The sequence below is a fragment of the Protopterus annectens genome, chromosome 1.part2 (genome assembly GCF_019279795.1).
Source record: "Protopterus annectens isolate FY-2018-M chromosome 1.part2, PAN1.0, whole genome shotgun sequence".
Taxonomy (NCBI): Eukaryota; Metazoa; Chordata; order Ceratodontiformes; family Protopteridae; genus Protopterus; species Protopterus annectens.
The window spans coordinates 887,505,894-887,532,711 of record NC_056727.1 but is presented as its reverse complement, the minus strand read 5'-3'; the positions used below and the strand labels follow the sequence as shown (position 1 = coordinate 887,532,711).

General features: G+C 43.8%; 1 protein-coding gene across 2 annotated transcripts in view; it reads left to right on the top strand.

The window, feature by feature from the left end:
• Positions 1-26,818, top strand: part of KIAA0319L (KIAA0319 like) — a 1,767,873-nt gene that overhangs the window by 807,804 nt on the left and 933,251 nt on the right. For both annotated transcript variants that reach the window (XM_044059462.1, XM_044059468.1), the window contains exon 8: positions 22,719-22,811. In XM_044059462.1, the coding sequence (XP_043915397.1) occupies positions 22,719-22,811 (93 nt within the window). The remainder of the gene's footprint in view (positions 1-22,718; positions 22,812-26,818) is intronic.

The window sequence follows — 26,818 nt, the reverse complement described above, 5'->3', positions numbered from 1 at the left end:
AGAATGATGCGGAGATTCGTTCAGACCCTAGTACAGATGGGAGTCTTGCCAGGCCCCCCTCCCTCCAGAGGGGGGACCTCCATGCCTTTTTTCTGCCCCATCTCTCATTCCCCGATCCATGCGGCTGCTTTGGGGTTTTTTGATCCGAGACTCTTTGGAGCAGGTAGCTCGGCGCCAACGGTTCCTCCAACCTCGACTCCGGCTGTTACCTTGAGTTCCTTGGATCTGGCTAGTTTGGATCCGAACGACTCTCGGAGCCGTGGACAGGGAGTTGGACCTGAGGAAATGGATCTTTCTTCGGCTTCGACCTTTTCAGATCTGAACCGTTCCCTTGGAATTCAGGCTACCCTTGCCTCAGCTCCGATCCTCGCTTCAGACCTGCTGGGTGCCAAGGAGGTACGCTCTCCTTCGGCATTCGAAGTGATGGAGAGGGTTCTCTTTCAGGGATTGAGACCTCGGCCCATATCTTCGGATTCCACCCAGATCCCACTGGATTTGACGATTCCCTTCATCCTGTCTCAGGGACAGCCCGTGCCAGAGGAGCCCCAGGTTATTCCCCTTGAGGACTCCCCCCCCCCGCGGCTCACGAGTCCTCTTCAGAGAATCCCACTGAAGAGGGCCCCCATAAGCGCAAGTGCAAAAGGAGGCACTTGGACTCCCCTAAGTCCCTCACTACGGACACGGATTTAATGAATGAGAAGGTTCCCCCAGGTCACCTCCCGAAGATGTCTCCTTTGGAGACATCATGGAGATCCTCTGCCAAAGGGGAGGTTGGTTGGCCCCAAAATTTTCTACAGATGAGTCCGTGTTCCTGGAAGCCTTTGGCATGGGCTCATCTTCTTCCTGGGTGTCCCCACCAGCGGACCCCTTGGTGGACTTTACCACCACACGGGCATGGAAGGAGCCTGACACCATAGACCCCATCCCCAAATGCCCCAACAAGATTCTTTCTCCTCCCACCAACAGACAACCTTGGTCTAAAGGAGCCCCCATTGATGCTATGGTGGTTGCAGCAGCCACCAAGAAGGAACTGGCACAAGAGAGTTCCTCAGTCCACCCTCTGGACAAGGAGTCCAGGTCGATGGATAGGTTTGGGAAGCGCGTTTATTCATCAGCGACCTTTTCCATCCATGTGCTGAACTATTTGGCACATGTGATATGACTGCAGCGAGACCTTGTCTCGGAATTCGCTGAGTCTCCCCCAGAGTCTTTATCGCAGCAGGACAAACAACTGTTCTCTGCGAAAATGTCGACTCTGAAGTCAGTAGCAAACACGTCCATGTGTCTCCTTTCCCACGCCACAGAAGGAGCAGCTAGGGTGGCTGGGACAGGCGTAGCCATGAGCCGTCACGCCTGGCTCAGGTTGTGTCAGTTTGCGGGCCCTTTCAAAGTGTCATTTCTAATGCTTCCTACGATGGTTCCTCCCTTTTCGGGAAGACAGTATGTGACACACTTTTCCAGAGCGAAAAAGTTGGGAAGACTTTGTCTGCCATCGGGATCTGCTTCTCTAACCCTCAGCGGTCCTTTTCTAGGAACCAAAGAGGGCGAAAAAAGATGCGGTTCCGGAAATCTCAGTTTTCCTGGGAGTTTCAGGACAACTCTTCCCCCAGAGGCAGAGGGGGACAGGATCGACGCCAACCCAGAGGTAGAGGGGGTCCCAGGAATTTCAGGTCTAGGGAACCTTTTTCCGACAGGTCCACTCAGCAGCCCTTAGGGGCTGCCCGACTGTCGTACTCTGGAGGCAGTCAGGGGGAGATTGTCATTGCACCCAGCGGCATGTGAGTCCATAACTGTAGATCGTTGGGTGCTACAAATAATATCCAGAGGCTACACTATCTCATTTGTTGCCCCAAGTGCTACAAGATGCTTCCTGGATGTCCCACCTCGCTCACAGGGAGGCTGCAGCTCTAGAGGTTTCAAAGCTGCTTCACAAACGAGCCATCGAATTGGTCCCCCTCGACCAGTCCGGATTAGTCGTTTACTCCAGGTTCTTTTTAGTCCCCTCAGGCCCATTTTGGACCTGTCAACCTTGAACCTGTCTGTCTCCAAACAAAGGTTCCGGATGGTCACCCTACAGTCCATTCTACCTTCTGTCCGAGAGTGCGACTGGATGTGCTCGTTAGACTTCCAGGATGCTTACTACCATATCAAGGTCCACAGAACCTCCAGGGGGTTTCTTCGCTTCCAGCTGGGAGCCAGTCACTTCCAGTTCAGAGCTCTACCCTTTGGTCTCACCACAGACCCCAGGGTGTTCACCAAGGTAATGGCAGTAGTAGCAGCTCACCTGAGGCTTCAGGGAATTCAGGTATTTCCTTACCTGGACGACTGGCTCTTCACTGCGTCCACCAAGCGTCTTCTGTGTCTGGCCCGAGACTACCTTCTTCTCTTTGTAGATCGGCTGAGGATTACAGTCAATGTTCACAAATCCCTTTTGCAACCAGTACAAGTTCTAGACTTTATCGGGGCATGGCTAGACACTTTGCAGCTAAAAGTTTGTTAACACCAGACAGGATCTTACACCTCAGGTACCACATTGCTCTAATCGTGAGCCTCAAATTTCCAAAGGCGAGCGATGTTCTCCAGGCCCTGGGCTCCATGGCTGCCTCAATCTCTATTCCCCCTTGTGCACGCCTTCATATGCGGGTCCTTCAATGGACTCCAGCTGTCCAATGGTCTTGGCTAGACTTGCCCATGGATTTTCCGATAAGGATCAGTCACACATGCAGGACATCTCTCCTTTTGTGGCTCCATTCACCAGACATTGCAGTGGGATGCCTTTTCGTGTCATTTCCAGCCCAAGCCACAGTGACCATGGACGCCTCCCAACTCGGGTGGGGGGGAACTGTTCGGGAAGGACAGTCCAAGGCATGTGGTCACAGATAGAGACCAAGTTGCCCATAAGTGTTCTAGAGATGAGGGCAGTGCTTTTAGCGTTGAAAACCTTCCACACTGTTCTTCCTCTGGGTACGATTGCAATTCAGTCAGTCAACATGTTGGTTGTCTGGTATATCAACAAGCAGGGGGAACCAGATCTTATCCTCTGTGTTGCGAGGCCATGAGAGTGTGGGAGTGGGCGATTTCCACCTGTCTGTTTCTAATTACAATGCACATCCTGGGATGCTCCAACATTTTAGCGGACAGATTGAGTCGAGCTATTCTGATGCCGTACAAGTGGTCTCTGAAACAGTCAGCAACGGAGGAGATATTCCTTGCATGGGGACAGCCTTGCTGCAATCTCTTCGCATCTCCTTACAATGCGAAGTGCAGCGAGTTCTTTGCTCTGATTCCCTCACCAGGGGATGTCCCCAGAGATGCTCTAGTCCATGTTTGGCCACCCGGGCTACTGTATGCTTATCCACCATTGCCACCCATTCTGACGTTTCGTCATAAAGCTTGCCAACTGGGGTGCAAAGTGATCCTCATTGCCCCATTCTGGCCTCGTCAAGTTTGGTTCCCCTTCCTTTGATCTCATCTTCTAGTGCCTCTGTGGATTCTGGATCTCTGCCCGGATCTAATCTCTCATCCTTCGGGTGCCTACCCTCCCAATCTGGACAGTCTGAAGCTGACAGTGTGGCTGCTCCAGTTCCCTTGATTGCCAGGACCCCCAGTCTTTCATCCCCTGTAAAATCTATCCTAGTGGCTTCTCTTAAAGATTGCACTAGGAAGGTCTATTGCAGTAAATGGAGACTTTTCTCTATCTGGGCCTCTCAGAGAAACCTGGATCCTTTTAGAGCCCCTGTTCCAGCAGTGTTGGATTTCTTAACTAGTATTTTTCAGCAAGGAGCTAGTTCCTCCATGGTGAAAGTACAGCTGGCAGCCATTTCTAATTTTCATGCAGGTGAAAATAAGATTGCACTGGCCTCTTCTAGGCTATGTAAAGCCTTTCTAAAAGGCACCTTTCTTCTGCGTCCTCCCATCAAAAATTTGGTTCCTCCTTGGGACCTCACTTTGTTTCTCCAGTCATTAGTAACTCCTCCTTTTGAACCTGCTTAATCAGTGGATTTAAAGTTTTTGTCTTGGAAGACAGCCTTCCTAGTGGCTATTACATCGGCTAGGAGGGTCTCTGAGCTGCAGGCTTTGTCGGCCGTGCCTCCTTATTTGGTCTTCCATAAGGACAGGGTCTCTCTCCATACAAATCCTTTGTTTTTGCCCAAAGTGGCATCTCAATCAAACATAAATCAAAAAATTAATCTACCTGTTTTCTTTCCAAATTTTCAGAACAAAGGGGAATATAAACTTAATTTGTTAGATGTTCATAGACAACTTTGTTTCTACCTTCATAGAACACAATTCTTCCGTAAGTCCGATCAATTATTTGTCTCATTTTCTAAACCTCATTTGGGAAAGGCCATTTCCAAGGTCTCTTTAGCCAGATGGATCACTCTTTGCATTCTACACATTTACAAACCCAAGGGTTTATCTCCTCCTGGTCTGATTAAAGCTCACTCTACCAGGTCCATGGCGACTTCCGCTGCATTTTGGTCTAAGGTTCCATTGGATGACATTTGCGCAGCAGCAACTTGAGCAAATTCTCATACTTTCATCTCTCATTACAAATTAGATCTGATTTCCAGAGGGAGAGCATCCTTTGGCTCTGCGGTGCTCAGGAATATCCTTCCATGAGGGCCTCCCAGGATTTGTTGAGTAGCTGGGGACTCTGTCCCACAGGTTGCAGATAAAATGAAGTTAACTACTTCAGATAAAGAAGTTATGTACTCACCATAACGTTCCATCTGAGTAGTTATACTTCATTTTTCTGCAGTCTTCCCACCCTCCATCCCACTGACCTTTTCATGTGAACAAACATGTTAGGTTTATTTAGCTGAGTTGCTCATGTGTATAGTTGCAGCAAACTCGATCTGAGGGAAGATAGGAGATGGTGGTGTGTTATGGGTAGGGGAGGAGCTCGGAGCAGATGCTAGAAAATAAGTTGCCGGCTTGGATCCGATATGGATCCAAATACCCACAGGTTGCAGAAAAATGAAGTATAACTACTCAGATGGAATGTTATGGTGAGTACATAACTTCTTTTTATTAATGGTATTGGTGAACGCTAGTAGGGCTATGGTGTGGACAGAAGCCATGTTGGGTATCGGCCATGAGGTGATTCTGAATTAAGTGGTGCATGAGTTGTTTGTGTATACATTTTTCCATAATCTTAGTTAGTGGAGAAAGTATAGCTGTCTGTCTATAGTTGGAGAATTCAGTGGAAGAACCTCCTTTATGTAGTGGGATTACATAGGATGTTTTCCAAATGGTGGGAATTTTTGCCTCTGCTATGGTGCGGTTAATTAGTATAGATACTGGATAGGCTATGGTATCAGCTGATTTTTGAAGGTACTCAGCAGGGAGTTGATCACCTGAGAGTGTGGTGGGTTTTAATTTTTTGAGCAAGGTACGAATAAGTGATGTGGACACTGGGTGGAAGCTGAAAGAGAGTAGGTTTATAGGGGTGGTACTATCAGGGCCAGGGGAGCTGGGAGGCAGTTGGCTAGCTAGGGCTTGACTTGTCTCTGTAAAGAAATGGTTAAAACTGTCTGAGACATCCTCAGGAGATTTATCAGTGGTAGCGATAGGGATAGGGGTAGACATTTTTTCCAGGCTGGAGTAGATTATTCAGACCTGCCCAGAACTTCTGAGGATTGTTCTGGTTTGCTGTCTGTAAATTAAAGTAGTATTGTTTTTTGTCTTGTAGAATGGATTTTTTAGTCTCATTCCTAGCTTGCCTGTATTTAACATGATTGTAGGGGTCTTTAGTGGAGCGCCATAGAGCCCAGATTTTGTTTCTGCTGGAAATTTTTAGTCTAGATTATTTAGACAGCCATGGGGCAGTTTTTGCCTTTGTTCGCTTAGAACGGGCAGGTGCATGCAAGTCAAGGATATCAAGAAATCTATTGTTAAAATATGCAACTGCCTCTTCTAAGGGAAGGTGTTTTAACATAGACCAACTGGAGTTAAGTTCCTGTTGGAATTTGACAGGGTCAAAGTTTACTTTGTTTCTGACTTTTCCTGAGTAAGGATTGATGAGGAATAATGACTTTTTGCTTAACTATATAAGTAAGAAGGTGATCACTCAGATCATCGGGGAGGGTACCAGCAGTGTACAGTTGGGGGTTACTATTTATAAGTACCCAGTCTAATATGCTTTCTGTATGTTTGGGATTACCTAGCCTGGTTGGGGTGGTTATGATTTGAGTAAATGCATGCACGTTGATGTGGGTGGTAGGGGATTCTGAGGAACAGGTGGCCCAGTCTATGTTAAAGTCACCAAGTAATACGGTTTCTTGTGGGTAATGACATGAAATCCATTGTAGGGTATCTTCGAGTGTAGCTATATTACCCGGGGGAATATACATACAGATAATGTTGATGCATTTTTTTTATTGTGTCTTTCAGTTTTTCCCGGTTAGGGATCGCCACAGCGGAACTCCGGTCCGCTAATGATTGGCAGTAGAGTTTTATGTGCTGGCTTGCCGGGCCTAATGCACAACCTTCAATGAAGGAACGCCCGTTCACACATGTCGCCACACAGAAGACGCTCTAACTGAGAATCGAACGGGCAACGTCTAACTGTGAGGCGACAATGCTACCGCAGCACCACCTACGCAGTAGATAATGTTGATGCATTTACTTTTGTTAATTTGCAATTTAGTGGCCAGGATTTCTGAGTTATTAATTTGAGGTGGTTGATTAACATCTATGGTCACATTCAATGCAGATTTATAGAGTATAGCTACCCCGCCCCCCTTCCTGGAAACACAGTCCAGCCTGTGAATGTTATACCCAGGTGGTAACACTTCGTTGTCAGTTGTGGTAGGTTTTAACCAGGTCTCAGATAGACAGAGAATCTCAGGGTAGTGGACAGCCTTGAGTGCATGCAGTTCATGTACCTTGTTATTGATGCTTCTAATATTGAGATGACAGGCCAGGAGAGAGTTGGTAGGTCTACTAATTGTAGTTTTGTGGCTTTGGTGGCAAATAGAGGGGGTATATATATCAGAGGTGGATGGGCCAGGGTTGGGATGAATGTCACCACCAAGTATAAGACTAGGACTATACTTAGTGATAAGTTTCAGGAGTTTGTTTAAAAGTTTGTAATATTGTTTGGCTCTAGAGCTTGTGTGCCTGGGGTTTGCTTGCTGAAAGAGTGAGCAAGGCTTAGAGTTGGACCCATATTGATTAGTATGGCTAAAGGTGGGCTGTTTTACATCTGGTGTGATAGTATGGCCATTTGGGTACTGATAATCAATAAGCATCTGGTTTTCATACAAGGTGATTACATAAGTAGCCAGCAGTATGGGTATTAGAGAACAGTGTAACATTATGAGAGAAGGAGTGTATTTGGAAGCAAAGATGGCAAATACAAAGATGATTACAGCATACAATAGGTCCATCAGAGTTTAAGTCTTGGCCTAAATTAAGTCCAAATCTTAGTTACAAATATATGCAGAGATAAGTCACAAACAGTACAGTACAAAGAACAATACTAATTCTTGGCATTACCATATACAAAAATATGTTACATTATAAAGGAAAGTTTAGCTTTGGTAACAAAGGTATGCTTTATACAAAACATTAAGCAGTAAAGGGCAGTAGTAATTTGGTATTTGTCACCTGAATGACAAGACATTTCAGTTTCAGACTTCATATCATTTAGAAAATTCATGGCAACACAAAACCTTTTACTGTAGCAACTTTCCAACTTCATAAGAGCAATATTTAAATCTATTTTTTGGACTTTTGTCACACTATTATTTTTGGCTTCGTCCAGATTTCTTGTGTTAAGATGTTGAGAGGTATGCACCAATCATAAGGTCATGGCAGGATTTCGCCATCTGCAAAGCAGGAGTACTGAATTGTTTTCATGGGAGACAGGTCTAGCTGTAGAAAGATATGGGGTCCAAAAAAGTCATAAAATACGTCATCCATGGGACCAGATGACATCCCGGGCTGAGTACTACATGAACTACAAAATGAACTGGTACCTCACTTAAGTGTCATGTTTAATCATAGCCTCACATCAGGCTTCATGCCCACTGAGTGGCGCACAGCTGCAGTTATCCCACTCCACAAGGGGGGATCCACCTTGTATCCCGGGAACTACCATCCAATCAGTCTGATGAGCCTGATCTGCAAGGGCATGGAACTTGTACACAAAGACATTGGCAACCTTCAAACACTGGACCCCACCCAGTTTGGGTTCCTGAAGGGCCGATCTTGTCTCCTGAACCTGATTGATTTCTTTGAGTCTCCAGAGCTGTGGACGAGGGTAAGGCGGTCTACACAGCCTATCTGGACCTTGCCAAGGCCTTCAACACCACCCCCCACTTTGGAATCATAGATAAACTTACTAAGCTGGGCATAAATCTCTACGTCACTCGATGGGTTGCCAACTGGCTTACTGACAGAACCCAGACTGTAAAAGTAGCCGACTCCAAATCCAGCTCCAGACAAGTGACAAGTGGAGTACCTCAGGGTTCAGTCCTGGGATCACTCTTGTTTGCCATCTACTTCTTTGAAGTACAGGCCAACACTAAGGGACTCTGGCTAACAAAGTTTGCAGATAATGCAACCTGGGAGCCATTATTGAATCCCAAAATTATGTGGATATTCTACAAAAGGGCCTTGCAGAAACAGATGCTTGGTGCCAGAGCCATGGGCTCAAGCTTCATGCCAAGAAATGTATAGATGTTCTTCATCTCACATTGCTGCAGTCCTTACACTTGGGTAGTCCGCTGTCCTCGGTCGGCCCGAATATCAAAGTATAAGGCTGACGTCGGTCAAGGCGCATTTGACTGACATCAGGACGTCAGGGTACAAATGCGCATGACCGACGTCATATCCTCAGTCTTTTTTGCCGCATGGTCCGATGCAGAAGCAGCATTGCAAGTGCCGGTTGGCGTTCTGAAATTTTTCGATTTCGGAGTTTCAGACCGAGTCAAAGTTGGCTAAGTACCCCGTTGGGGAATATTTTAGTTTTTTCTTGCCTCAGTGGTTTACCGGATGTCAGAAAAAGTGAATAATTGTATTTCTTGTGGGAAACAGATACCGCATAGAGACTATCATACTTTGTGTATTCCTTGTTTAGGGCCTGAGCATGACGTTGTTGGGTGTCGCTCTTGTGCTAGATTCAATAAGCGCACTATAAAGAGAAGGTTAGATTGTGCCAGGTTAGTCTTCGGGAAGCGGTGCAATTATAAAATGCCGTCGGATGCTCCGACGCCCGCTTCTTCGAAGAAGCGCAAGGACAAAGCAGTTAAGCCTAGGCTAGAAGAACCATCCGTACCAGACGCCGGTTCTTTAGAGGTGTCGGTGGAGCCGGTGGTTCCACCGGAGGTTTCTTTGGGATCCCAGGGAGAGACTTTGTTATTGCAGGATGTGGCCTCTCAGGAGGCAGGTCAGGCTGAAGGGGCTTCTCAGGTTACTATACTCCCCTCCCTTCCTAGGGTGGTTAGGCCCTCTCCTTCTGTTTCCAAGGCTTCTCCCAGAGGCAGGCCAGGTTTAGCTTCAGTTGGTGTCACCCCTAGTTCTTCAGGAACTGTGCCCAAGAAGCATATGCTTAAAATGGCAGAAGATTTGATTACTTTGATTAGGGGTTCTTTGCCCCCTCCTGATAAGAGACCTAGGGTGGAGCCTGAGCTAGGGAGTTTTGAGCAGGCTTGGATGTTTCAGAGTCTTCGGCTGAAGACTTGCAGGAGTATTCTCCTTATTCTGATTCTGATGTGGATGATTCTACTCCTTCTGCTTCTCCTCCTGAGGATTTTTCTTTTCAGAAACTCTTCATTCCATGAGGGAGCATTTTAAGTGGGAAGGTCAGGACTTCTCTGATTCCAGGAAAAGGCTTAGGGAATTTTTGTTTTTACCCCAGCATAGGCCTTTGGCTATACCTCCTGTTTTGGATGTGGTGGAAGATGTTTTTACAGAGGCTTCTCTTAATCCTGATTCTTTGCCTCCTGCTCCTGTTAAACCGGATAGGTATTACAGGGTGCCTGAAGCTCATAAGTATCTTTTAAGAGTCCTAGGGCAGACCCAGAAACTGTTAGTCAGGGGCCTAAAGGTGTTAAGGCTTCTGTTGTCAAGAATCCGGTTCCTACAGATAAAGAGGCCAGGGCTTTGGATAGATGGGGAAAGAAAGTTTATACTTCTTCCACTCTAGCTATGAGGGCTTTGAATTGCCAGTTCCACATGTTGAAATACCAAAACTATCTCCTTTCACAATTGAAGTCTAAGGTTGATGCTCTGGCGGAAGGTATTGATTGTAAAGAGTTACAAGATTTAGTACATGTTTCTGAACAGGTGGGTAAGCATTCTTTGCAATGTGGTTTTGATGCTGTACAGGCCTCGTCTAGGGTGGCTGCCACTGGGTCAGTTCTTCGCAGGCACGCCTGGCTGAGGGATCAGAATTTATCTGACCATGTTAAAACAAGGATTTTAGATGCTCCTTTACAATCTGATGTGTTGTTTGGTTCTCCTGTTGAGGCAGTTTTAAAGAAAATGGAAGACAAGGCTAAGTCTATGCAGACTGTTAAAGATTTTTTGCAGGTTCAGCCTCCAAAGTTTAGTAGAAATTGGCCTACTAAGGGGTGGACGTATCCTTCTTATGATTCCCAGTCTAGGGGTAGATCTAGACGTGGTAGGGGCAGAGCTCAGGGCTCTTTCAGGCCTAGAACAGGGAGTTCTCCTGCACAGTCTTCGGGTGAGGGCAGGGGTCAGTCCTTTCGTAAACAGACCCAATGACCTACCTTTTCAGCTGCCAGAGCCTTCTCGCCTGGCAGCACCTTTGGGAGGAAGGTTGGCACTTTTCAAAGAAAATTGGAGTTTAATTACCCAAGACAGATGGGTATTGGATATCATACACCACGGTTACAGGTTTTATTTCCATACCTTGCCTCCTTTCAAAGGCATGCCAGACGTTCCTCCTCAACAAAGAATAGAGGCTCACAAGCAAATTTCTCTGTTACTCCAAATAGGGGCCATTCAGCCGGTTCCTATGCCAGAGGTGGGCCTAGGATTTTATTCTCGCCTGTTCCTAGTACCAAAGAAAGGGAACACGTGGAGACCAATTTTGGACTTATCTATTCTCAACACTTATCTGGACATTCCCAAGTTCAAAATGTTGACGTTACAGCAGCTTTTACCTCTGCTGGGCAAAGATCATTGGATGGTAACTTTGGATCTCAAGGAGGCTTATCTTCATGTTCCTATCAGACTGAGTTGCAGGAAGTATCTGCGTTTTCGAGCTGGGACTTCTCATTATCAGTTCTCTGCATTGCCCTTTGGCTTATCTACTGCACCCAGAGTGTTCACGAAAGTTCTGGCTCCAGTGATAGCTTTCCTCAGGTTAAAAGGAATACAGATCTATCCTTATTTGGACGATTGCCTGATTCTGGCTCAAGGAAGGGACGAGCTTCTTCATCATTTGGATTATGTGATAGCAGTGCTAAGATGCCTGGGGTATTCTGTGAACGAAATAAAGTCCAGTCTAGTACCCTCTCAGGACATGTGCTTTCTGGGTGTGAGACTGAATACAGCATCCCAGATGGCCTTTTGACCCCGGACAAACAAAAGAATCTTTCCCTTTACTTTCATCAGTTGTCTCATCAGTCCAGGCTGACTGCAAGGACAGTCCTTCAAGCCTTGGGGTTCATGGCATCTTGTATTCTGGTGCTTCCCAATGCCAAACTGCATATGAGGAAGCTACAATGGTATCTCAAAATGTATGGACACAGCACTGCCAGGATTTGGACACTGTCATTCAAATAATACCTTGCATTCAAAAGGAATTGTTGTGGTGGGCTCAGGAATGTCACCTAAACAAGGGACTCTCTGTGACCCGCCAGAGGCGAGTCAGATTCTAACGACAGATGCCTCAGACAAAGCTTGGGGAGCTCATCTGAATGGAAAGTGGATACAAGACAAGTGGCCTGCCAGACTACAACATCTACATATCAACTTGAAAGAGATGTTAGCAGTCCAGTTTGCATTAATAGCTTTCAAGGATTTACTTCTCCCAGGGCAGGTGTTGATTCTAACAGACAACACAACTGTCATGTGGTACATCAACAAGCAAGGGAACACATTCTTATCCTCTATGCAGGCAAGCAATGATTTTGTGGGAGACTGCTCTCAGTTTACAGCTAAATCTTCAGGCAAGGTTTCTGCCGGGAGCACAGAACTCCTTAGCAGATGTGTTGAGCAGACAAATTATGGATCCCCACGAGTGGAAATTGGATCCTCATGTATTTCAGAAATTGACAGTGTCATGGGGAACTCCAGACATAGATCTGTTCGCTTCTCCACTAAACCACCAGCTGCCAAAGTTTTGCACAAAAGGTTTCATCCCACAGCTTGGAAAGTGGATGCTCTTTCTTTCAATTGGAGCAATCTTCATGTGTATGCCTTTCCGCCTCTGCCTCTCCTCCCAAAGGTACTACTAAAGGCCAGACAAGACAAGCCAAGGATGATTTTGATAGCTCCAGATTGGCCTCGACAGCATTGGTACCCATTACTGAGAAGCCTGGTACGGAAGCCTCCATGGCCTTTGCCTTCGATTCCACACCTGTTGTCTCAGGAGGACAGTCATTTGCTCAATGTCAAGCTTCACTCTCTGCACCTAACAGCTTGGCATATTCTGTTTTGAACCATAGTGGGCCTCCACTTCCACAGCAAGTTTTGAATGTTATTTTGGAAGCTAGAAGGCCTAGTACAAGGAAAGTGTACGCAGATAAATGGAAGAGATTTTTATTTTGGAGTGCAGCAAAGGATTTTGATGTTTCTGAGCCTAATTTAAGTGTGGCTCTTCAATATCTTACTGAGTTACTGGACAAAGGTTTGTCCTTCTCTTCTATTAAGGTTCATGCTGCAGCAATTTCGCTCACTATGATTGTGACCCACCATTGTTTTCTCATCCTTTGTTCAAGCAATTTCTTAGAGGGGCAAAGAATATAAGACCCCCACGAAGAGCTCCTACTCCTGCTTGGGATCTCAATTTTGTGTTGGAGAAACTCACTCTACAACCTTTTGAGCCTGCAGCTACTACTGAATTAAAGTTTTTATCATGGAAGACTGCTTTTTGTTGGCTATTACCTCTGCAAGAAGGGTTTCTGAGTTGCAGGCCCTTATGGCGGTTGAGCCTTTCTTAATTTTCCATAAGGATAGGGTATCTTTACGTACTAATCCTTCCTTTATGCCTAAAGTGGTTTCTAGTGTGGCTTTAAACCAAACTATTCATTTGCCTACTTTTTATGCAAATCCCCAAAATAAAGGGGAAAAGATTTTGCACACTTTAGATGTACACAGGCAGTTGCGATATTATTTGGACAGAACTAAAGGGTTCAGGCAGTCTCAGCAGTTATTTGTTTCTTTTGCTTTGAGTTCTCAGGGCAAGCCTGTGTCAAAACAAACTATTTCTAAGTGGATTGGGTTTTGCATTGCTTTCTGTTATTCCCATCATGGCAAGGAGATTCCAGCTGGGATTAGGCCTCATTCCACTAGGGCTACTGCCACTTCGACAGCTTTTTTGAGGGGGGTGGCAACTAAGGACATTTTGGAGGCAGCTACTTGGAGTTCAGTGCATACTTTCTCTAGGCATTATCACCTACCACTTTACTCTAAATCCAGGGCTGGTTTTGCCACTGCTGTTTTGCAGGGCATTTTGGCAGCTCCTGCTTCCTTATAGTTTGGCCATCCTCCCTTACCTCTGCTTTGGGATTCTACCCAAGTGTAAGGACTGCAGCAATGTGAGATGAAGAACATAGTACAGTTTTGTACCTACCATAAATGTAGATGTTCGAAGATCCACATTGCTGCAGTCCAATTTACCCTCCCTCCTTCCCCTCTGTAGTTAGAGGCGGTTGTGTGGGTTGGGTTGTCAATAGGGTGTATATTGTATATATTGTACATATTTTTAGTGCTAGGATGGTTGTTTGTTTGTTTGCTGTCTTTTGGTTTTGACCTTTATTTTTAGGGTCTTCTGACATCTGGGGCAAGAAAAGACTGAGGATATGACGTCGGTCATGCGCATTTGTACCCTGACGTCCTGATGTCAGTCAAATGCGCCTTGACCGACGTCAGCCTTATACTTTGATATTCGGGCCGACCGAGGACAGCGGACTACCCAAGTGTAAGGACTGCAGCAATGTGGATCTTCGAACATCTACATTTATGGTAGGTACAAAACTGTACTTTATCCCCTTTGGCAAAAACCATGTACCCATGAATTACCACATAGGTGGCAGTACACTAAACACCGAAAGTGTTATGAGAGACTTAGGGACACAGGTGGACAGTGGTTTCACCTTTGATAACCACATCGCCACAACAGTCAGGAAATCCTTCTATGTGGCACACCTCATCACTAAGGGCTTTTCATCCAGAAAAAAGGAGGTCATTGTCCCACTGTACTCATCCGTCATTAGACCCAGTATAGAGTACAACACCCCGATTGGTGTGTATGTACCTCACAAGACATCTGCAACAGCTGGAAAGGCCGCAGAAATACCTCACTAAAAGAATCACAGGCCTAAAGCAGATGCCCCATGCTGACCGTCTAAAAAAACTCCAGCTATACTCTGTGGCATATTGTCTACTCAGAGGCAAACTCTGCTTAACATACAAGGCCATGTCAAACCCTGAGCTGTTGGACATGCTCCACTTAAAGCAATCCCAATCCCTCAGAGCCACACGCTCCAGGGATCTAAACCTTGTCATCACAATGAACAAAACATGCTGGAGGGATAGGTTCCTGACCCAGAGACTCCCCATACTTTGGAATAGACTTCCCATACATGTCAAGCAAAGCGCCTCCTTGGCCCTCTTCAAAAGGAACCTTGACGATTGGATGGGAGATAGGAAATTCACCCCAGGGATCACGTCAGTCGCCCTGCTAGACAGGGGTCCAGGGAGGTAAGTATTGTGGGAAGAAATATCCGGGGAATTGTTTGGCTAGGCTTGTATAGGCCCTATACCCTAGTACCAGCCTATGAACCTATATAAGTAAGACTTGCTGGAGAGACGAGTATTTATCCCAGAGATTACCCTGTTTCTGGAACAGGCTCCCCATCCATGTGAAGCAGAGTTCCCCCCAACCCAATTCAAGGGCAACCTGTAGAATTGGATGAGGAACAGGAAATTCATCCCTGGTTTGGCACCTATGTCTCTAATGGACACAGGCAACCTGTAAATGATTCATCCCCCAGGCTATAGCTTGTAAATGTTTCATCTCCCAAGCCCCTGCTTACACTTTTCAAGGGTATCAGAACTGGTCAGATATTTGGGATGCATGGCTAGGCTTAAAAAGGCCCTTGTGGTCATTAGCCTATAAACACTTTTGAACCTATGTATGGAAAACAGTCCTAGATGTAAAAGGGTATAAAGTGACAAAATAGGTTAACTGCCTTCTGGAAGTACATAGGGAGGTAACAGATGAAATGATAATGCCAGTTATGAGGCTTTAATTCTTTTACACCTACATTTAGGTCAACCCATGTGTGTGACCTCTTGTGCTGGTATCGACCATTCAATCCTGTGAGACTGCCAGGGAACTTTTTTGGTTCCACGAGTATGTCTTGAAACCTGTGAGGTTTGTTCCTCTGTTTTTAAGGATCTTTACCTTTGGAATCTACTACCTGGTTGGCTGAGAGCATCTCTAATTCTTAGTGGCTTCAAGTATTATATAAAAAAAAACAGTCTATTTGATTTGGCATTCTCATAATTTTGCCTCTTGATGGCATAGCTTTATTTTATCATTTCAGTATATTGGCATATTCAGAATTATTTTTGTCACAGCATTCTGTTTAATTTCATTTTGCATGTTCTTGATTATGGTGCTTGTTTACGTGTTGCATTGTTTATATCTCTTTAGTGTTTCTTTTATTCTATAACTTTTTTGCTGCATAATTGTGTATCTGCTTTTATCCTTTACATTTTTTACAGTGTTTTGGTTAAGACAAGTAAATAAGCTTGAACCTCAGATTCATTCAAGATTGGTAGTTGTTAGATATGGCAAAATAATAATGTAGTGCCACTGCCTTAGTGATAATAGCACCAAATATACTAATACGGGAGCTTACAGAAAAAGTGGGTTAGAAGTGGTGTGGATTGTTGCAAGTGGTAGGAAAAGAAGGAAGGAGGAGAGGTGGCTGCATAGAGGCTTGATCCATGTCTTTTATATCTGACATGCTGTTACAATCCTCTGCCAGGTTTTTGTCTGTATGATCTTAAGCCTAGTAATCCATGCAACTTAGTGGACATGTGCTATAGGGGGAGTTCAGGTTACATGTCACTGTAACTTTTTTGAATTCAGAGACAGCCCTAACAATAGTGCAGCATGGAGCTATAGCATTGGCTCTGTGGTCATGCTGCATGCTGTTGTGGCAGTCTTGGGGGAGGCATATGTTAACTAGCCGTGTACTCCCTCTCCCAAAATCACCTCCAGGAAGGCATCCATGTTTTGAGCGATTCATGAAATCACTTAGATGTGTGGATCAGCACAGCTGTCCCTGCTGTTTTGCACTAGTGAACACAGACAAACAGCTGTTTTCAGCCATCGGTACTTAAATTAGTATGGGTATGTGGGGGATTTGGATAAATACTAGACACCAAGTATACTACACTAGTGTCCTAACTGCAATTAAATTAACAGTGGGATCGATGGGTGGGAGGAACCACTAGACACCTGCGAGTACTGTAAACTCTTTTGCATTAACAGTACTTAAAGTAATACAGGGATTAAGAGTTGGGGAGACCTACTAGATATCAGGAATATGACTTGCAACATGGGACTGCATCTTTCAATGACAGCCTAGGGCTGTGACAGGAAATATAAGAGAAGGGCAGACAACTCACAAACGTGCAGGGACTGTATGTGTGTGTGTGTGTGTGTGTGTGTGTGCACACACTGGCGACTGAGTGGGAGGATGCCTATGCCCACACAATGTAGCTGCAGCAGTTAACTACAGTGACATGTAGATCAGCAGTGATCTGCATGTTGTGGTAGTTAACCGCAATTCACAAATATGCATATTAGCTGATTATGAGGTCTTTTCTCATGTCTCCTAACATGTCTCTGAATTGAAAATACCACATTGTGGGAGCCGGGCCTTTTTATCTTGAATCTTATGGCTCACAATAGGCCCTTTAATGAATCCCCTGGTATGTTCTTTTCCCTATTTGTCTTTTCAAGGTGAGGATGCTGAGTTCCATAGTGTATTTACTAGCATCTGACATCTGGACACCTTTAAGTGATTAATTTCCACATTTGCTTGGGGAAGGCTTCAGTGAGTGCTTTCCATTGTACATACATACAAATATTTCAAGCACGGGCATTAATGCTATTCTAGCACAGTAGCTTCTGCTCACTATCGCTCGCAGTCAGACTTCTTTTTAACAGTAAAGATCAATAAATCACAAACCAAGGTAGGATTGTTTAGATATGCTCTAGATTTTCATCTCTGCAGTCTGTGTGAATTTATAGCTGTCTAGGCCCCTAGGGATGGTTAGAGCTTAGCTGTCTAAAACCTATCCCTTTCTAACAGCCAACAGTGAAATTAAAGGTATAATAAAATATGAATCAAATTAAATCTGGTTAACAAGCTATCCCTTCCTACAGTGAAAAACGGTGATAACAAACAAAATATAAATTCAAGTAAAACTCTTACCAGTCAACTCCACAGTAAATCACAAACCAAGCTAGGATTGTTTACATATGCTCATGATTTTCCTGTCTGTAGTCTGTGTGAATTTATAGCTGTCTAGGCCAATTGGGGTGACTAAAGCTTACCTGTCTAAAATCAGCAGTGAAATTAAAGGTATAACAAAAAATATGAATCAAAGTAAATCTTGTTAACAAGCTATCCCTTCCTACCTACAAAGAGTGAAAAACAGTGATAAGAAATAAAATATAAAGTCAGATAAAACCTCTTACCAGTAAACTCCACAGTAAATCACAAACCAAGGTAGGATTGTTTAGATATGCTCATGGCCTTAACATTTAGTTTGTTTACCAAGTGTAGTTTGTTTGGTTAACTTCATTTTTTTTATTATTATTTTGTAATTTACTGTTTTTTTTGTGCTTAGCACATAAAGTTACAGTGAAGCAAATTGATCTGATAACGTCCATTTTCATTCATTCCTCAACAGTTGGGTTTGGATCCGACTTTGCCGTTACTATAGCTCATGGTAACCAAAAAGCTTTCGAGCTGTTCCCTTGCCCATAATGCACCAACCCCTAACATACGTCATATCTTATTTGCTGCTTTCGCAAAATAGATGTGGTCATCTGAGCTCTCAAGTTTATTTTCAAGATAACTGATTTTTCTTAGTCTTATAGTAGTATTTTTCAAACTTTATATATATTTTTACACTTTGTGTATTATTTATACATACCCATGTTGGTATTCTAGTTTCTATATTCTATTTTTCGTTTTTCTATTTAATGTTTTACACAGTTTAGTGTAGTATTGCATGCCGTTGTTGGTACCTTTTCCTCCCTTGCTTTTATTTAAAAATATCCTTTTCTGTTTTTCTCTGTTTTAAGGATGTTAGAAAAAGGTCCTTTGGGGTTTAAAAAATGCCAAAAATGTGGTCATAAGCTTTCCCTTTCAGGCACACATAATTTGCATGTATTGCCTAGGACCAGACCACTTGAATGTAGACTGCTCCATATGTAAAAACTTTAATCTATAAGCCATATTGCTTCACAAAAATAAATTAATTTTAAAGGTTTGTTACCTTCTGCTTTTTCGGAAGCAATTACTAGTGCTCAACCTCCCAAAACTAAACCTAAGGAGACTTCTGGTAATTCCCCGAGAACACCTGGATCTTCTACTCCATTGTTGACGTAACCTCCCAAAAAGAAGCACAAGATGGATCCAAAGATTTATTTTTCGAAGCCGGTTTCAAAATCTCCAAAGACGACTTCAGATCTGAGTATTTTGGATCCGAGGGTTCTCCCAAGGACTCGTTATTCACTGAGCACTGACCTGATGCTGTCTAGTGTTGCATCCCTGTTTATGGAAAGACGACTTTCTAAGTCTCCATCTTTAGCCTTGTCTCATTCTTCTGGGAGTCTATCCAAAACTGATGTGGATAGGGTGAGGAAAGTTCTCTCTTGGCACAGATACAGAGGGATGTTTTCCTCGCTCCTACCCCTTCGAGTCAGGAAGCCATGGTTTGCTGTATCCCGACACAGCTCTTTCTCTAATCTGTCGGTCCTTTTCAGAGCCCCTGGATCTGAGTTTGCTGAGACCATCTGGTTTGGATCTGAGGATATTTTTATCCTTGGCTCTGAGAATTTCTCTGAGCACTCTGGCAAGTTCGGAGCCAGATGACTCTTGGAGCCACTGAGTCCCTGCTGGATCCGAGGTGTTGAAGTCGACTGTGAAGTTGTGGGAGCCATCTCTGCCCCTCGGAGCCTCGGCATTGGACATCTCAGCTCAGACCTCCACCTCTGGTGGAATGTCTTCAGGGCAGATGGAGCAGATGAGGCAGAGGCATGGCTTCTCAGCTCCGTTGACTTCCTTCTCCCCAGGTTGTTCTGATTTTTGTGGAGAAAGTTTTCTCTGATTCGGCAGGACAGTCAAGTCTCTCATCCCTTGTATTTCCTTTCAGGATCTCATGTGTCTCTGTGCCTTGAACCTCAACATTCAGCTCTGTAGGGACAGCCAGCCCAAACTCTCCAAGCTACCCAGCAGGGTATCACCATCTCTTCTGATAGTTCTTCGGAACATCCCGCCAAAGAAGTACCTCGGATGAGAAAGTGTAAAAGGAGGCAATTGGATTCCCCACAGGAATCTATAACTGAAGATACAAATTTCAGTGCAGGGAAAGGATCTCCAAGATCACCACCCGACGGGATCTCATTTGTAGACATCCTAGAGATCCTTTACAAAGGGATGGTTCATCCTCTGACAATCCTTCTCCAGAGGAATCCGTATTCCTGGAGGCATTTAGATTGGCCCATGTACCTTCTGGGCAACTCTGCCCGCTGATGAGCTCATTGACTTGATCTCTAACTGGGTGTGGAAGGAGCCTGGTTCAACTCAGTTGGACCTATCCCCCAATAGACCAGATCGGATTCTGGCACAACCTGCAGGAAGGGAGTTTTGGAGTATGGAAGTACCTGTGGATGATATGGTTGTGGTGCTGACCACTAAAAAGGAACTTGTAGAACAGAGTTCCACTGTCCACCTCCCTAACAGGGAGTCTAGGTCTTTGGACAGGTATGGGAAGTGTGTCTATCCTTCAGTGACCTTCGCTCTTAGGTCACTGAACTACCTGGCACATTTCACTAGATTACTAAGAGATTTGATAAAATAACTGTTAAAATCTCTTTCAGGGACTACCATTGCAGAGACTCCGGCTTCTGTGGCCTCAGAGTTGGCGACCCTACAATCCATTTCAAATTCATCCACAAGGCTCATCTCTCATGAGGCTGAGTATACCTCAAGGTCAGCAGGTTCAGGCATTTCCATTAGGAGGCATGCCTGGATGCCCTTGTGTGACTTTGCAGAGCCCTTCAAGTCCTCTTTTGTCAGTGCTTCCTTTAACTGAACCTCCTTATTCAGCCCCAAAGTAAAGGACACAATCTCCATGTGTGAAAAAGATGGAAAGACTCTCTCTGCTGGGGGAGTATGTTTTTTGACCCCACAAAGGACCTTCTCTGGCAATCAGCAAGGAGGATGAAAAATGTTCAAAAAAGCTCAAGAGCCCTTTCCAAGATCCATGTGGAGATAGTTCCCCCAGAGGCAGTGGGGAACAGTGAACATGCAGCAGTGGTGGCTCACTAAACCAAGAGTTAAGAGATTTTCTCTGACAGCCCCTGACAGACCAGGGAAGTCCACCGTGATAGCAGACAAGGTGAGCAGGTCCATTATACTACCTCACAAGTTGTCCCTCAACAAAAAAGTGGCAGAACTGATTTTCCATCAATGAGGCCAGCCTTGCTCCAATCATTTTTCTTCTCCCCTAAACAAGTGCAGTAGCTTCTTTGCCCTGTTCCCCCCACTGGGGGAATCACTGTGGGACACTCTGCTCCACGATTGCCCCAGATTTGGTTCCCCTTTCTTTGGCCTCATCTACTTTACCAATTTTGGATTCTGGATCCAATTCCAGAACTCCTGTCTTACGCAACAGGCATGGTTCACCTGGATATCTCAAACCTATACCTGACAGCTGTCTTTCCCTAACCATCACATATTTTATCTTCCCATAAATCTTCTTTGAGGAAACTTTACAGAAGTAAATGGAAGAGGTTTGTTTTTTGGGCGCATCAGAAACCTGTTGACCCTTTTTCAGCCCCTGTACAAAGTTTCCATGAATTTTTGGCAGCAATTGTCAAAGAAGGAACTAGCTTTTCAACCACTGGAGTTCAGTTGGGAGCAATCTCTAACTTCTATATTGGATTTGAAAATTCTTCCCTGGCTTCATCCAAGCTTTGAAAGGCCTTCTTGAGAGGCACTCTTCTCTTGAGACCACCTTATAAAGACCTTACTCCAACATGGGACTTGAATTTGGTACTGCAGGCCTTAATTCATTCCCCCTTTGAACCAGCAGCAAAATTTGATCTTAAATTTCTGACCTGGAAAACTATCTTTTTAGTGGCCGTTACCTCGGCAAGAAGAATTTCTGAACTTCAAGCATTGTCTTCTAAACCTCTCTACTTGATTTTTCAAAGGTGTAGAGTAGCATTATGTACCAACTCTTCTTTCCTTCCTAAGGTGGTGTCAGAATCCAACGTCAACCAGTCCATTAAATCTGCCTGTTTTCTTTCCAAACTTTGAAAACAAAGGAGAATGCATGTTGCACTTGTTAGATGTTCGCAGTTATGTTTTTACTTGCATAGAACAAAAGACGTTGGAAAATCTGATTAAGTATTTGTCTGCTTTGCGATTCCAAATTAGGTAAATCAGTTACAAAGGGAACTTTGGCAAGATGTCTTACTGACTGTATATCTTTTGTCTACAATAAATTGGATGTCTCATTATCAAAACCTTTAAGAGCCCACTCAGCTACATCTATGGCAACTTCATTAGTGTTTTTATCTAGGCATTCTATGGACCACGTATGTGCAGCTACAACTTGAGCTAATCCTCATAACTTTATTACTCATTACAAACTAGATCTGGTCTCAAGGGGAAGAGCAGCTTTTGGCTCAACTGTGCTCAGGAACATCCTTCCTTAGAGTCCACTTGGGATTTCAGGTAGCTGGGGACTCTGTCCCAGCTGTTAAGGAATGAATGAAAATTGACAACATCAGGTAAAGAAGTTTTGTACTCACCATAACATTCCATATGTGCTGTCCATTTTCATTCTTCCTCAACTCCCCTCCCACCAACCCCCAACCATTTAACAAATGATTTCTAGAAGAACGAGAGTTTATGAGAACACCTCTATACCTTTATTTGAGCTCCAGATAATGGCTTTCTATAACAAGAAATCTATAATAATATTTCTTACTTATTCTGATCTAGCAGACAAAATCTGAGGTATGTTAGAGGTTGATGCATTATGGGTAAGGGAGGTGCTTGAGAGCTTTTTGGTTACCACAAGCTATAGAAACAGCCAAGTCAGATCTGAACCCAGCTGTTGAGGAAGAATGAAAATGGACAACTCAGATGGAACATTATGGTGAGTATGCAACTTCTTTTTATAGCTAATCAGTGTATCTTTGTTTAAAAATTCAGTTTGTTAATGAGTTCACATTTCTATTACTCTTGCAGTACCCCGTGTAAATCAGCCACCTGTTGCTATAGTCTCACCTGAATATCAGGAGATTTCTTTACCGACAACATCTACGGTTATTGATGGCAGTCGTGAGTATATGTTTTTTTTATGCTATAAACTTAAATATTTTTTGTTATGAGAAGCACAATACAGACTGTTCATCATTAGTTGTTTTCTGTGTTGTATTATCACAAAGCTGTTGCCACAGTTATACAGGCTGGCATATTTAATGTTAGCTTTTGTTTGAGATACTGTAAAACTGTATAAGAAACCTCTAAGCATATATCTTTAAACTGTTCAATACATAGTTATGTGAAATATCTGCACCACTTCTATTTCACTCCAACTACATGGCCAGCTGGTAATGCCTTTATGTTTAGAATACATTGCCCAGTTGCCAATGCCTTTTCTTTCAGTTGCTTTTAGTCTGAATTTGACAATTGATTATGATTGTTTGTGTTGCTGACTTAATTACAGTTTTTCCATTTCGTGTATCATGTGGTGTATTTTGTCCCATATAGCTGTTGTGTCTGGGAACATAGACGGTATGTGGATTCTGACCAGTTTTGTAGAATTACGTGTACATTTTTACAGGTGTGTAAAAAAGATCTGATGTTGTCTTTTCCATATAGGTTCAAACTGTGGTTTATCAGATCCAACTTGGATCCAAGAACGGACATTTCCAAAAAACTTGAGCTCCCGAACTCTGCCTCCTCTACCCTTAATACCTAGCTCTGACAGAATCACCCCAGATCTTGTTTGCCACATTCTAGAATAACAGCTTGATCTTGAACTCTGCCGGGGTGTATCCTTTTTCTGTACCTTGATGCCATATTTTCTCCTCCTCCTTTTTTTTTTTAATAAGAAACATCTTTATTTAATTATTACTTATGACATCGGCAATCATACATTTGTATAAATGAAAACAAACTATGGTGACATCTTTTCAGTTGCAAACATTATATATCACTTACATTTTTCTCTACAGTAATGGTCAGTGAAACATTACATGCAGTTCTTGCCTTCCCTTAAATGCCATTCTTCCTCCAAAACATTATTCTACATGTATTGTTCACACAGTTGTCATTTCTTTCAGTGTAAATTTGCATCTACCGTTTTCTAAAGATCTCACTTAGTTTTACTAGTTTTAAATTTTTCTACTAATTCCTTTTTTGGCACTATCGGAGTTAAACTCAGCAAAGCCTTCCCATGTTTAGGCAGTTACTATTCTGTTTCAGAGGCCAACAAAATAATTTCCTTAATTATGTCAATTTGCTTACCTGGTATTTCTGACAGAGTGGTATGCAGGAAGTTTTAAAGTCTGCCAACTCATTACGCACCCAAAAATATGTTCCCAGTTACCTCTTTCTTCCCATCACACCTCCAACATTTGCAGTCTAACTGATTCTTTAGAGTCTGCTTGGGGTATAAAGATACCTATGCAAACACTTGCAAACAAAGAAGCTAAATCTGATAGACTGTGTTGCATATTTGGGAGCCTTACATATCTTCTCCCATTGTTTATTTGTGAATTTCTTATCCGGACTCACTCTAATCCTTTCTAATCTCCTCTGACTGATTTCTATAGTTATTGTACAATATTTTATATGCCCTACTAATTATCCCTTTTTTACCAGCAGCTTCTGTTCAAGATTCTACTAAAAACTCTACCAGTGCTGGAGTTCACTTAGGATCACCCTATTCCTTTCTCTTTGCCTATATTCTTGATAACAATCCTTGATAGGGAAGGCAATCTCTAGCCTGAAGTTCAAAATAATTCTTGGCCTCTTCCCATTCTATTACCTTTTCCTCTTTAATTGCTCTCAATACCTTGGTTCATTTGCTAGTTCTCTCCAGTAAATTCTATCCCCCTGTTGCCTATTCTCCATACCCCTAATTTTAGTCATCCCTATTGTTAGACTCTCCTTTCTCCATTCCCATGTTGGCTTAGTTCTTAGAATATTTTAGGAATATAATATTCTGTATGGTTATTGTTATTATCTTTAAGGATCTGCATCCAAAATCCCAGTTTCTCCTTACCCCCCACTCCCCGTTTCATCCCTTTTCACTTTGAATGACAGCTTTCTTCTTGAGCTATTTAAAGGAGCCTTAACTATCTGGCTCTGAAATACTCCATCAAATCAAGCAATCCCAAACCACCATGTCCTATTGGAAAGATCAGATTATCCCACTTGAGTCTTGCCGTCTTCCCCTCCCAGATAAAATCCATCAAGTCATTATTAATTGCTATCCACAACTGCCCATTTGGTTGATAAAATATGCCAAACGTGTGTATAAAACTAAAAGGGCTAAAACATTTTCACTGCTTGTATCTTGCTGTCCATATCGATAAAACAGAGTTTCCAATTTTATCCTTATTTATTGTTAATATTTTAATGTGTTCTTGTAGTTTGTCTAGTAGATAAAGTTAGGTAGGACTGTTTTCTTAATGTTCGCAGGCTTTTCCCACCTTGTTGTTGCCTGAAATGATTTTACTGTAGTTGTGACTACTGAGTAGGTGTAGTTTGTGTGATTGTAGTTATGTAGGGTGTTTGGTTCTTTCTTTTTATTGTGTGCTGTAGTGTTTACTTTATTTATTTATTTATTTATTTATTTATTTATTTATTTAACATTTGTTGACTGGGAAAGTCCGACTAGGACAGAGCCTATTTTCAGTGGAGGCCCAGGGAGAAACACTCCATATGCACGATTTTGGAATATGGGAGGAAACCAGAGTACCCAGAGGAAACCCATGCAAGTGCAGGGAAGGCATGAAGACTCCGCACAGAAGGCACCCATCCGAGAATCGAACTGGAGAACCTCTTGCTATGAGTTGACAATGTGAACTGCTGCACCACTGTGCCACCTGTGATGGATAATTGATTCAAGAAGTGTGTGGTGTATGGCCACAAACTCCCTACCCAAGACTCGCATGATCAGTGCATGTACTGTCTTGGAGCTGCATACCTGGAGACCCACTGTGCAATTTGTGACAACTTTGGGTCCAGGGCTGTTAATGAGAGGATGGCCAAGCTGGTCTTTTGCCTGTCAAGGGTACTATTTGCACTTCCACTCAGGCTAGCAGACAAAAGAGTGATTGAGGTTGAAAGGAGAGGACTAAGAACCCCAAAATCTTCTAAGGGGGATTGCAAACGTATGGCTTCCCCTTCATCTAGCCAGGAAGATTCAAAGATGCAAAGATCTTCGGCTCCTCCTCCTCTCTTGGCACCATCATTGGATCAGATGAATCAAACCTGTTCTTCCTCATGGAGCTGACTGTGGGGAAGGCTCCTTCTCAGACATTAAGCTTTCCCAGCTGTTTCTTGTCAAGAAGGGCTCCCTCAGGCAGGGTTCATTCAACTTTCTCCCCATCTAGTCCCCGAGAGACTTTTCTTTCTCCACTCCAGATCCAGTCCTGTCTGTTTCTGGTCCAGTCCTTGGAGCCTTCTACTACCAGGTGGGTTTCCAAGCCTCCCTCAGTAGCTTCTTTGTCTTGGGCAGTATGATCAGTCAGGAATTAGAGACCTGCTGTGTTGGAGTAGCTGATGCTGTCTTTACTGCAAGCCCAAATATAGTTTGGTCTAATCCCTTTGGCCCAGGCTCTTTGACCTGAGGTTTTAGCACCGAAGGATGTTTCCTCCATTTGGGTCTGGAGTTTTTGAAGACAATTGCCTTACTACCTGTGGAACTAGATCCGATGCTGCCATCCCTGTCTTGGCCTTCTTGACTTTAGTAGTCTTGGAACCAAGCGAACTTTCAATCTGATCCTTTGGGGACAGGGTTTCCGGGTCTGATTCGATGCTTCAGGTTTTAGAGTTGTCCCTCCTGCTTGGTGATTTAGCTGTCAATATTTCAGCTCTGATCTCAGCAAAAGGGCAGATGAGAGCTGCTCCAGAGTCTAACTTGTCTTTAGAGTCTTCAAATTCTAGGGGATGCAGGCTCTTCGTAGCCAGCTTCAGCCTCTGCTTTCGGCATCACAGAGATGATGCTGTGCTGCCTGGAAATGGAGTGGTCGGCACCAACCAGAATCCCTCCTCGTCATCTGGACCTGTAGACTCTCATCAGCCTGCCCTGGGACAGCCCACTGCAGTTGGTC